This window comes from Watersipora subatra, chromosome 7 (assembly GCF_963576615.1).
Source record: "Watersipora subatra chromosome 7, tzWatSuba1.1, whole genome shotgun sequence".
NCBI classification, from domain to species: Eukaryota; Metazoa; Bryozoa; class Gymnolaemata; order Cheilostomatida; family Watersiporidae; genus Watersipora; species Watersipora subatra.
The window spans coordinates 32,878,214-32,890,578 of NC_088714.1; the positions used below are offsets into that span (position 1 = coordinate 32,878,214).

The 12,365-nt window shown below is 35.6% G+C and overlaps 1 protein-coding gene across 2 annotated transcripts in view; it reads right to left on the reverse strand.

Annotated features, from left to right (window-relative positions):
- The window catches only part of LOC137401242 (putative deoxyribonuclease TATDN3), a 53,552-nt gene extending 41,958 nt beyond the window's left edge, over positions 1-11,594 (reverse strand). The window contains exons 1-3 of one of the 2 annotated variants that reach the window (XM_068087656.1): positions 11,571-11,594; positions 4,542-4,659; positions 701-767 (exon numbers count right to left, since the gene is read on the reverse strand). In XM_068087656.1, the coding sequence (XP_067943757.1) occupies positions 701-745 (45 nt within the window). In that variant the 5' untranslated portion in view covers positions 746-767; positions 4,542-4,659; positions 11,571-11,594. The remainder of the gene's footprint in view (positions 1-700; positions 768-4,541; positions 4,660-11,570) is intronic. The other variant, XM_068087655.1, reaches the window with a different exon arrangement.
- Positions 11,595-12,365: the final 771 nt, after the last annotated feature.

Here is a 12,365-nt window from a genome sequence, read left to right on the forward strand (position 1 = left end):
GTCACGCTAGTAGACCAGAGATTAACTATGACTCGAATAGTCTTGCCAGCCTACCATATAAGTGGCAAACATCCAACTAGCACTGCCAATAACAAGTCATCGATTAGCCTCATGCCAGTCTCACAATAGATCCAAGGTAAGACTTGGTAACAGAAACAGCTCATTTTAACCTTAGAGCTAAAGTTACTAATAATTGAGAATATATGTTCCATCTGATGGTAGAGAGCAGCATTGGCCTAGTGGTATAGGACGTTCGACCTGCAGCAGGTTGGGGCTAAATTCCCAAAGAGACCACTAGTGGTGACAAGAATGACATCCAACCATAAATTGCTCTCTGCAACTGGGCATGTCTCCAGTCATCCCCCACTGGACTCACATGTCTAGGCAAGATTATTTGCCTGGACATGTCTGAGCGAGTGGCAACGTCTTGTCTCGGCAAGATTATTTGCCGAGCCATCGTTTAGGCAACAATGCTCTGTAAAACATGGGCACCGCTGCTTGCTCTAAGCAAACATCATTTTAGATATTCGAGGAATTGCTCACACAGGGTATTATTTATTAGAAATAACTGAAAAGAAATCAAAATGAACTTTTCAACACAAATACGTGCAACCACTGTTCAACCCTCCCTACCTCCATGTTTCTACAACTAATGAAGGGTATTGTTTACGCCAATAAATGATGCAAATGTCTGCTGTACCTCTTTGAAGGCTTCGTCAGCCAAGTGTGAATGACAGTCTATCATAACAATGTTCTGGTCCAATATTCTGAAAAATAGAGACAAACCGAGTGAAGCAACCAAACGAGTCAACAACCGTAAGCTAAAGATAGCATTATGACCGTAGTGGCATAGATAAAAAAACCACAATATATGGTAAGAAAGGATGAAACGTGATGCAGCTCAGAGATAGAATGGTATTAGTGGGAGAATCTGTTCAGCTAAATGTGCTTGATGATATGTAACGATGTTATTAAAAAAGGTATTTTGCTTATCTTTGCCTTAGTATTTCAATAAACTAAGATTAGCCTACCACATGGGAGCCAGCAACCTGGATATTCCTTAAAGTTGTTTTAAAAATAAATGAATGTGTAATGTGCTTAGTTCATTTCAGAGTCAATTGTTTTAGCTACGCAGAAATTAGTTGGGTTTCCTTGGGCGAAGTCAGAGCTGCTTTCAAATTGCTTTTTTATGACTCAAATCAAATCATATCCGGTGAACTACAAATCAAATCAAATCCCCCACCCTTGTCAGCAGATGCAAATCAAATCAAATCGATTCAGCCCTATAACGAATTCAAATCCTGAATCATTTGAAAATGATTTGAAATACTCTTTCAAATTGTTCGCTCAATTGTTGCATAGTATGATCAATCTACAGTATATCTGTAGCGGCGTAGCCTGTACTCCTATTCATAGGACCTGAACCAGAGAGAAAGGGTAAGGGGTTTGCCCCCCTGCCCATTCTGGGTTCTATGGATAGGAATAGTATAGCTGTATCTCTGTACTACTATATGTATTATGTATGCTAAATTCATCACTAGATATGGTTTTGTTCTTTGTTCTTTGTTCTACGAGGTATGTTAAAACAGAGCAGAGCACATCATACCATTGGCTCGATACATCAATGAATGAGTGGAGGGTTATGTAACAGTTTATGGTCATGGCTGTGACTTTGTTTTTATTGAAGCTTTTAAGCAAGAATGTACAAATGTATAAAAACAAAACTTTATATAATTTTTTAAAGTTACAAAATATAAGATACAAATATAATATAAAACCTGAAAATATTGGCAAGTGAAACACAGTTACTGAGGCTTGAACTTGAAAGAGACGAAACTAAGCATTGAGCCTATAATTAACAGTTACATAATATTAACACATTTACTTAAATAAATTTGTTGCATTTTGGAAAAACTAGCTTGCGCAAGTTTTCAGATGTTAAGGAGCTCCTGTGTGGCCTCATGATGAAGCCACTTTTACTAAAAACCCGTTCTATGGGAGCTGATGAAGCTGGTACTAAAAGGACCTTCAGCGCCAGCTTGCTAAGCCTCAGTAACTGTGTCTCACCTTGCCAATAGCTAAGAGTGTTACAAGAAGATCTGCTTTTCGCCATATACTTTTCAATCTCCTGATTTACTGACTCCAGGTTACTGTACTAGCTAAAGGTGCTCTATTCAAAAAATCAGCCAACATATCTTCATTATCACATATTTGTATTTTCTGAGCGCATGTGACTTCCTCTTTCTGTACATCGTCCTTTTAAATCGAAATCCCGTTTTAAGTATTTTACTTCACATAGGAAGTAAGTGACTGTGTATAAATTATTATTAATTATAATATTATACATATAATATAATTAATTATATAATAAAAATGTATACTACATAAATGGTAATGTTAAAACTATGGATGATATATAATTATTACATTTATTATACTTACTTGAATAGAATGTTATTGTTATGCTATTCATTTATAATTTAAAATAATAAATTAAATCAAAATTTTATTTAATATTATTCTAATAAATTTGATATAACAAATAAAATTTTAATTTATTAATTAAATTCTACCCAATTATAATATAATGCATATTTATATTTATGAACATTGTCATTACCTGTCATTGTCGGTACTGTGAATATTGAATGTGTCTGCGGCATGGAATAGTATTGTATAGAATATTAAATATTATAAAACTCTATTCATTCATTCATGCCGTAGGCACAGCACAAGTAATTTTTATTTTGACTAGAGACTGTGAGGTTAGAGTGGGATAGTCACAACCAATTTCTAGCAATCATATAATTGACATTAAAGTATTCAATGCCAGCACCACAACTACAAACATGCCTTTTCCACAGCTTACCAGAGCTGCTCATGTTGATTTCTTTTACACACACGACACGCGGTCCTTTTCTTTGTTCTGTAGAGGGACACGCTCGCAGTTGCTTAGCCTCGGTATCGATGGTGCGCATTTCTTGCCAAAGTTTGGGCTAACTTCGCAAACGTCGTAAAAGTTTTTCGATCGGTTACAGAAGACAAGGCTATCGATAGCGATGTGATTTGATTTATTTTTCAAATCAAGTCTTCAAATCAGCCCGAAACTTCAAATCAAATCAAGTTACTTCCAAAACTTTTCAAATCGAATCAAATCACCATTTGTGTCACATCAGTACAATATGGTTTGTTTCAAATATTCGAATATTCAAATCACCATGATTTGAAAGCAGCTCTGGGCGAAGTTTCAATTGTTCACTGCATATATTTGTTTGGATGAGAAAAAAGAGAAAACTCTCTTACCAGGAAAACAGAGTTAAAAGTTCTCTTGAGAATAAGGAACAGTTGTCAAGTCCTAGAAACAAACAGCGACCATGAAAATCAACAAATAAATCCTGTCAAGACACAATCCAGGTTACAAAAACAAATCCCTATGATGCAATCAAACATTTAGTGATAACATGTGAACAAGTTTGCGAGATAGGGCCATTAGGCAAGCATTTTCGTGCAAGGTCGGCACACAGAAGTTTTTTGTGAAAAATAGTTTAGTTGGACAAATTAAGTTCACCGATTGTGATGTTTTTTGGTTTGGTCCATCAATCATTCACTAGTTGAGAGAATAAAATCACTTTTTTATTGATAGTTGAGAGAATACAATCACTTTTTTGTTGATGGTTGAGAGAATACAATCACTTTTTTGTTGGGCAGCTGCCAATTGGCTAGAATGGAACCCAAAAAACTAATAATTATGATTTTACCCGCTCATAACCACATTTTTTACAACATAAATTTCATTGTCATGAATTTCATGTGTTTAGGCGTTTACATTAAAAATATGCATGGCCATTGTAGTCCTTTGGATACTACCGAACTAATTGGCGATGTTTTGGATTGATAAAGTATAAGGTGTGATGAAGCTACATGCTGCAAAATGTCAAAGCATGTTTCAACGACTGACGAGCGTGGTTGAGGGTTTCTGAGGTCAGATAGGGCAAGGGTTTTTGATTGGTATCACTTACACCCTTAACTCTATTGAAATATAATTGAAAACACTGTCTTTTATTGTATTAAATTTTTCTATTATGTTAAACCATATTTTCTTAATCCATTTGTTCTCATTTAACACCTTTGTTATGTCTTATTATTATTTTTTCTTTCCAATACTATAATCAGCTATCTTTACCATTTATATACCTTATTCTTGCTAAAACCCTCCAGTTTTAATGAAGCTCGTAAAAATGGATTACAAGTAGTGGTCAATAACATGGGATATCTTGAACAAACAGCAAATGCTTCAACAAAGATCTAACTATTAACTCTAAAAGTCTTCTTCATAACTAATGACACGCAATCCGTATAAAAATGGTGGCAGTGTTAATTTTTGAACTGTAAAAGTTTTGAAATTTAATCTGGCACAAATCGCTGACATTCGTGAACGTGCTCCAAAGTCCTTGCATTTGAAATACAATGAGGAAGATATGAAGATATGAGCTTGAACTATATGGAGAAAAGTGTGAAATTTGTATGCAACTGCTACTAACCTCGCAGCGACAGTCGACGGTCGCACTGAGGATTACCATGTAGCTATGCTCATGAGCGCCTTGTGAGCAATCAGTTGAGCCGATGGGTCGAGATTATACAGCAGATGCAATCCACCTACTAATATCACCGTAATGTTAAAGTAAAGGTAATTTAAAATCAAATAAACAATGAATACAAAGTAATACATTCTAAATTAAAAATATGAAATATTGTTTGATATTACACGTATTTAAAAAGTCTTATTCAATTTCATGTAAAAATACAAACATACCGTGAAACCTCTAATTGAACACCACCTCTATTTGAACGCCACCTCCAATTAACCGCCACCCTGAGAAAAAGGTTGAAAAATAGACCGCCACTCTCCAATTGAACACCACCTCCATTTGACCACCACTTTGACATGATTTGATATTTTCGAGCCCATAATATCAACTGATCATAAGAAAAGTGTCCACAAAATCGTGTTAATAATGAATAATTTATTTCAATACCAGTTAATTCTCTCGTTGTCCAATGCCAAAGCTTTTTGTCTTTTTTTCGTTAAAACTTGAAAGCATCACCGTAACAATAATCAATAACGGTCTCAGACTAGTAGTAGCTCTCTGTTTAACGCGGTCTTTCTACTTCATAGTAGCCTAAATTTATAACAAAATATGGCTTTAATTTATGATGGTAAATGAGCTTTAAAAGCAACGCTATAGAAATAATTACGGTTTCAGGCTAATAGTGGTTCCTTGTTTAAAGTGGTCCCGATAATTCGCAGTACATGTAGGCCTACATATATAAAAACAGTTTAAATTTACGATGGTAAACGGAACTTTGAAAGCAACGCCATAGAATAACTACTAACTGTCTCAGGTTAATTATAGTAGTTCCTTGTTTAACGCGGTCCTAATACTTGGAAGGACATGCATATAAAATCGGTTCGCAAGTTTTGGACCAAAGGTCACGCAAGCAAACTTAAAGCAAGTAAACTTTTAGGCGTTGCATTAGTGCTAAATGCAGTGTGTGAAAGTTTTGCGCTGATAAAAAATGTTTGGACGCTAATATCGACTACAGTACTTTTCGGACTATTAACCACACCCCTATCTATACAAGCCGCAAATGCTTTATTTTCCAAAAATGATAATAAAATAATGCATAGGCCGCACCTTTGCATAGGCCGCAGAACTCAGGACGGCGCTTTTTAACGTGGCAGCAACTTTGCTGTTTAAAACGAAACAGTGCCGTTAGGCACTGTTTCGTATTAACTGACGCTTTTTAACCTAGTGTCTAACAGAACAGTACCGATTGGCATTGTTTCGTATTTTCTTTTACCGCTAGAGGTGCACTAACCGGTGTTTCTGGTTAATGCACCCTAGCGGTGAAAGAAAAAACCACAGAATAGCCGCACCCTTATATAAGCCGCATGGCTCAAATCGTCAAAAAAAAGTAGCGGCTAATAGTCCGAAAAGTATGGTTAGTTCAGCAGTGCGGAAACTGAGTTGAAGCCAAAAGATATTGTGGAAGGTATTGGACAACTAGAAGATGTTCGTTCGAAAGCAACAATCAGAACGCAGCTATCTGAGCAAACGATGCAAATATTTTCTTTTAAAAACGTAAATTTTTGTTTCTGCATACACGAAATATAATTATGGTTTGTTTATGTCACTTGTTCATCAATATATACTTGTATCATTTGATAGATTATTGTTGTATAACATATAAATATGCAGATTTATAGCATGTTATTTAATAGCATCCTTGCGGCTATCTTAACACAGCTTACAATGGATCGATGCTCATAACTCCACTTTTATTGCACATAAAAAGCTAGTGTTGGTTGCAAACTGTAGCAAACATATCAATGAGTGCAATGAGCCTTTATTCACTAATGTTAAATATAGATATAAAATAAACATATGTCTGGAAATTTAGAATGAAATAAAATTTGAAAATTCTAACAAATTGCAAAGAAGGACACAGGCTATAATATCATCGCAGGTCAATAGCAAGCAATTATAGATATCAACTGGTAGAGATATTTCTCGATGCACATTTATTAAACGATTTTTGATAAGTTAGAGGTAAGTTAGCAGACTTATTGCATTCAAAATGTTTAATATCGGTCCACCGGAAAGAGGGCAAAATATAGGTGACATCCGCTTCATCCGTAGTAAGGCTAAATTTATCTTCCGAAAATTCTGACGAGCTATTTGAAAGATAGACCGGCAGCCTCTATTTGAACGCCGCCTCCAATTGACCGCCACCATAGAGAAGAGGTTGAAAAATAGAGCGCCATGGCGTTCAATTAGAGGTTTTACGGTAATTTACATGTAGAAATGATACAATATTTATATTCATATTGTTAAAATCGAAATTAATTGGTGCGGTTTTGATGTTGTTAACAAAACGTTATTTACCTTTAAGTTATTAAAAATGTTTCCTTTTTTGTTATTTACTATCTATTGTTATTTAGCGAAAAAATAAAAAGTGACAAGAATATTTTAAAAGCACATTAACCTAATTTTTAGTGTAAAACGAGCACGCAGTTTACAGTATATTATATAAAAATTTAATTTTAAATTAAAATTTACTACCAGTCTAGGTATTTGTTCACATCGCAAATTGCTAACGGCAATGTAGTTATGTATACTAAAAAGTAATGGCCGTGACGGTTGTCCCTGTTCATACATACCCTCATCAGAATTACTATATTTAAAAAGGTGTAAAGCCAAATGTTGTTATTTTCGAGCGGAGAGCAATTTACAATAAGTTTTAAGATCTTTTCTACAATTTGCTGTATATTCTATGTTGCAAATGAAATATATAAGTCTTTTTTCATTGTTGAAGATGTAGACAACTATAATTTAGAATTTTTGCTAATGGCGTAGCAATCATAGTTAGATCAAAATGCCGATGTAAAGTCTTTTAGAACGCCGGTGTTTAAAGAAAAAATACATGTATTATTGTAAAAAAAATTGCTATAAATGTCAAATTTTCTATTTTACTAAGTTTGTTTGGATGGAGTAGTGAGGTAATTATAATAATTTTTACTAGCAAGCCTAAAACTATCATGGAAAATTTTAATGACCAGCTTGGCACTGTTTTGCAAGTGTTAATAACAGTAAAACAGGTGCTTGGAGTTTAAAATGCTTGTGAATTATATTTAAATTGTAACAAAAGTTGTTTCACTTCAATTTGAGAGCATTTTGGAATTTATATTTTATCTTTATCCAAAAAGCAACAACAATATAACTGAATGATACTTCCAGATGCATTACCATCACGACCTCAACGACTAACAAAACATACTAATTTCATTTTTAAGTTATTATTTCTTATTTTGTACAGTTTACGGCAGAATAAATGTGGAGATCACGAAAATAAAAAGCTTTGTTGTAAAATTACACATTAAAGTATATTTTCATAGAACGTTCCAAAATCTGGCGATTCTCATAATAAAAAATCTTACCCTTATACAAACAGCAAAATACATGTAAATTGCCTAATCCATTTTAATCAAATTGGAAAAAATTAAATTTAACTTTTTAATTTAATGACTACATTAACTGTGGTATTATTGGTTTGTATCGACAACTTTTCTCTTTTTATCTTAAAACTCTCGCTTGGTTTAGGGTCCATAATTACTGTAATCTTAAAATAAGTTAAGAGAAGCGCACATCTTCAATGTCAATTTAAACCGATTTTTCCCCTTTTTTTACACAACGAGATCTGTGCTGCCAAAAAAATGTTTTATATGTGTAAAATAAAGTAAAACAAAAATATATCTGCACTATAATAAGACCGGTGCCTGTACGCTCGAAGCCGGGGTTACACGTTAGAATAAAACACCGCTTTCAACGAGATGCCAACTCGTGACATTCAGTTCGGTAGGCCAACACCTTAAGACCTGCACATATCTACCACCTTTAAGCCTGGTTCCCATATTGATTGCGCGACTCCAGCAGTAACTTGCGCAGCAAAATGTTTGCGATGCTAGGCTCAGCAGCATCTGTTCACATATAAGCTGCATCGCTAAACCTAATCGTGTAACCAAATAAAATGTTCGCTCGCCATGCTGTTTTTATAATGGTGACCTTCACCTTTACAGTGCATTTCTAGAAGGTTTTACCTGCGGCCTTTTGCGAAATTTGAACAGCACTAAACTATTGCGCTGCTGCCGGCAACTACCGGCAGTCCTTGGCCCGTAGGTTCCTATTTCACCGCTAATAGCCTGCGGTGCTGTCGCCAGTGCTTTAGGACATATATGGGAACCAGGCTTTAGGCATCATCTGGACTTTATCGGCATGCTTGACATGGCACACTAAACTACCAGGATACTAATATATATAATAGAGATACCCATATATGTTGTTTTCTTTCCAAAGCTCGACAAGAGAGACAAACGATACTTTCAAGGCTAACTATGAGACTCTCGTTATTCAAATCGAATTTGAGAACTTGGAGAGTTTGATGCTTTACACTATATTGAAATTTTTACGTGCGAGACAAAAACTTTACATAATTAAATTATGTTAAGTGAAATTTAGCGTAAAACCTCTGATTGAACGCCTTCTCTATTTGAATGCCACCTCCATTTGATCGCCACTTTGACAATCTTTAAACTTTATGAACCCATAATATCAAGTGATCAGTAGAAAAGTGTGAACAAAATCGTATGAATAATGAATCGTTTAATCAATAACAATTATTTACGTGCAAACAGAGTAGATGCAGCTTCTAACTGTGAATTCCAAACATACACAAGAAGTGAGATTCATTGATGTATTTGATAACAACCTGGGAACAATTGATGAAAAAATTAAACTACATACTAACAAAGATGTCACACATGTACAGTATCCATCCCTTCGAATATTAATAGCGTTGCAACAGCAAGTAAAAGATGGCTTAGACAAAATGTTGGATCAAAGAGTACTTGCACACGTCAAAGAAGTACCGAAACAGTATTCATAAATAGCATTAGAGTTCAAAATGGTGAGACAGGAATCTGATTTGGCTCTCAGATTCTCAACAAAGTTCTGATCAGGGAATGATACCGAACTTTTACCCTAGGTGCCAGTTTACCATAGCTGAAAAATGCTGAGGTGTTCTTCAGAGTCAACTTATCAAAATGGATAGGACAGGAGGTTGTTCGAAACAAAGAAAATAAAAGATTAATGATGGCCTTTCTATTTGGACACTTTAGATTCAAACGGCTAGCATTCAGTTCAAAGATTAGCTGGACAGAGCTACATACATTGCAGATAATATACTAATCTATAAATGAACATGACATAAGGTTTAATGAATTATTGCCTAAGTGTAATGATGCTGGAATAAGGCTGCACAAAAGCAAGCCTGAGCTGCGAACCACCTTTTTAGAATTTCTAGGCTATCTGATAACCAAAAAAGGTTGAGGCAATTATTGCTAAGGCCAATCCTACACATCACGAAGCTTGAAAGCATCGGCCACTTCTCAAAGTTGGTACTTCAGCTATAATAGGCATAGAACCATTGAGGAAGCACTAAGTTGGCGAAACATGAGAGTGGACTGATAAACATGAGAGAGCTATGAGTCATCTTAAAAAAGCTAGTATAACAGGATACAGTACTATCATTTAAGATGAGGAGCTACGACTAGCATCGAGTACAGGACTGGTGGCAGTAATTATGAAAAAAGAACATCCTGTAGCATGTGCTGCACTGCCAAGTTAAGAGCAAGACAATGCTCAGATAGAAAAACAATGTTGGGTGGTAGTTTTCACCAGGGAAAGATTTCATTAATATACATATGGAAAAATGACATGTGTACATTTGGACCAAAAACTCATCGAGGCAGTTCTGAAGAAGCCTCTGGCATGAGTTCCTAGGAGTTTTTGAGCCATGTTGCTCAGATTGCTCCAGAGCAACATAGTGTTGGAACCTAAAAGTGGTACGCTATCGCTCATTGCTGACATGTTGTCTCGAGCAAACTTACCATGGGATTTGCAAACAACAAACGTTTTTTTCAAAATTAAACGCAGTTCAGTAGTTGATGGTTGAACAATAATTGACTTGATGAGTTTTACTCTGCTAGGCTGCATAATCATGTAACGACAAAACTTATAAAAATGGTAAGTAATGGATGGCCAAGAAACAGGGGACACACCAACATGCCTTCATCACTTCTTCAAATGAGTGTGTGATCAATCAATCTGAGAAACCTTAGAGGACCAGGTCATATCTATGGCAGACATGATGAAACTACCATAAATGCAGTGACCCAGGCTATTGAGGATGTTAGGACTGGTAGAAGCTCTACCTACCAGTGTATTCCTTCAACATTCAGACAACTTGCTGATACAATTCTTGATGTGCTTATTGCTGGTGTAGATTTTGTGATCGTCAAATATTACAAAAGAGAGTTAAGGGGAGTTAGCGAAGCAAAAAATGAAAAGAAACTACAAAGAAATCTTTGCATATTAGTAACAAAGCTGTGACGATACCAAACTGAAAAGCCTCTGTAAAGTCTGGAAGCAACAAGGAAATGATGTTAGCATTTATTGTTTTATACTGGAAGACTGCAGTAAGGCATGATAGCCTGATACTCATACTCTACACTACAACAAGAAGATATGCTACCGGCTTAATATGAACCCTTATGCTTAACTAAACTATAGAAGTGCCCCCTTTGGCTTGTGATTACGAAGAGGCAGACACGCGTCTCGTGCTGCATGCAAGACAGTGAGTCTAAGACTGTGAGTCTTAGACATGCAAACTCTATGGCCAGGAAGATAGCACCCAGGAACATGGCACAGATGTCAACTGGCTAAGGTGCGAGCTATTTGTGTTCAAGTCTGATGCAAGTCAGTCCCTCCCTCCCATAAATTGCTGAAAAAACATGTCCATTGTGTCTATTATGTAGCGTCTACCTATATGTATATGGAAAGAGGCAACAGCACAACTTGCCAATGTACCATTTCCTTCTTTAAATGGCTCGATACCGGATAAGGAAAGTGATGAGTATGCAGTGAAGTGTCATACCAGCATTATCGCCCCACCTGATATTCTGCAAGCAGTTCTATGTGTGTCTCAAAAATCCAGCTGCAGTGGGAACAGATGTATCGGCATCATGGCAAAGCTGCCTTACAGAGTTTGGCACAGGTGTGCACTGCAACAAAACTGAAACAGCAGTAGGACAGGATGTCGATGGTGCGGACAATGACTAAGAACACAACATATTGAACAAATAGTTAGTATGAGTAATATTTTGAAGTAACCCAGCTCAGTTTGTAAGACTTGACATTAGCGTTACTACTATTGATCACCATGTTCACAATGCTTATAGCTTTCTTGTTATTTTCTATGGTTCATCAGTGTCAGGTTATAGAACAAAATTATAGTGTTTTGAAATTTTTTGTAAAGCTATTAAACCATATATATGCATGCGTATATACACTGTATATACATGTATATATATATATGTATATAGTTTCCATGTACTTGTAACAATCATAAGATATTGAATGTTAGAAAATAGATAGAAGATGAATTTTGACTTCATCACCAGCATCCTAAATCACTGCAAAATAGTTATGAGAAAAAGTTGCAAATCTGATACATCTACAGTAGGAATCTTATTGACAGGAAAGATAAGTCCCAAAACACCCTTTTTTTACCAAATTTCTCACCGAAGTGGAAATGGCAGTTCCATCAACTATTCAGTTTTGAATTCTCTATACCCAAATTAGTTTATCCACTGCAGAAATGCCACTGAAAAGGGTGCTAACGGAACTCCATTTCTAGAGCTCTTTTGTCTGCTCGGCCCACAGGCTATAGAAAATGGGTTGAACATT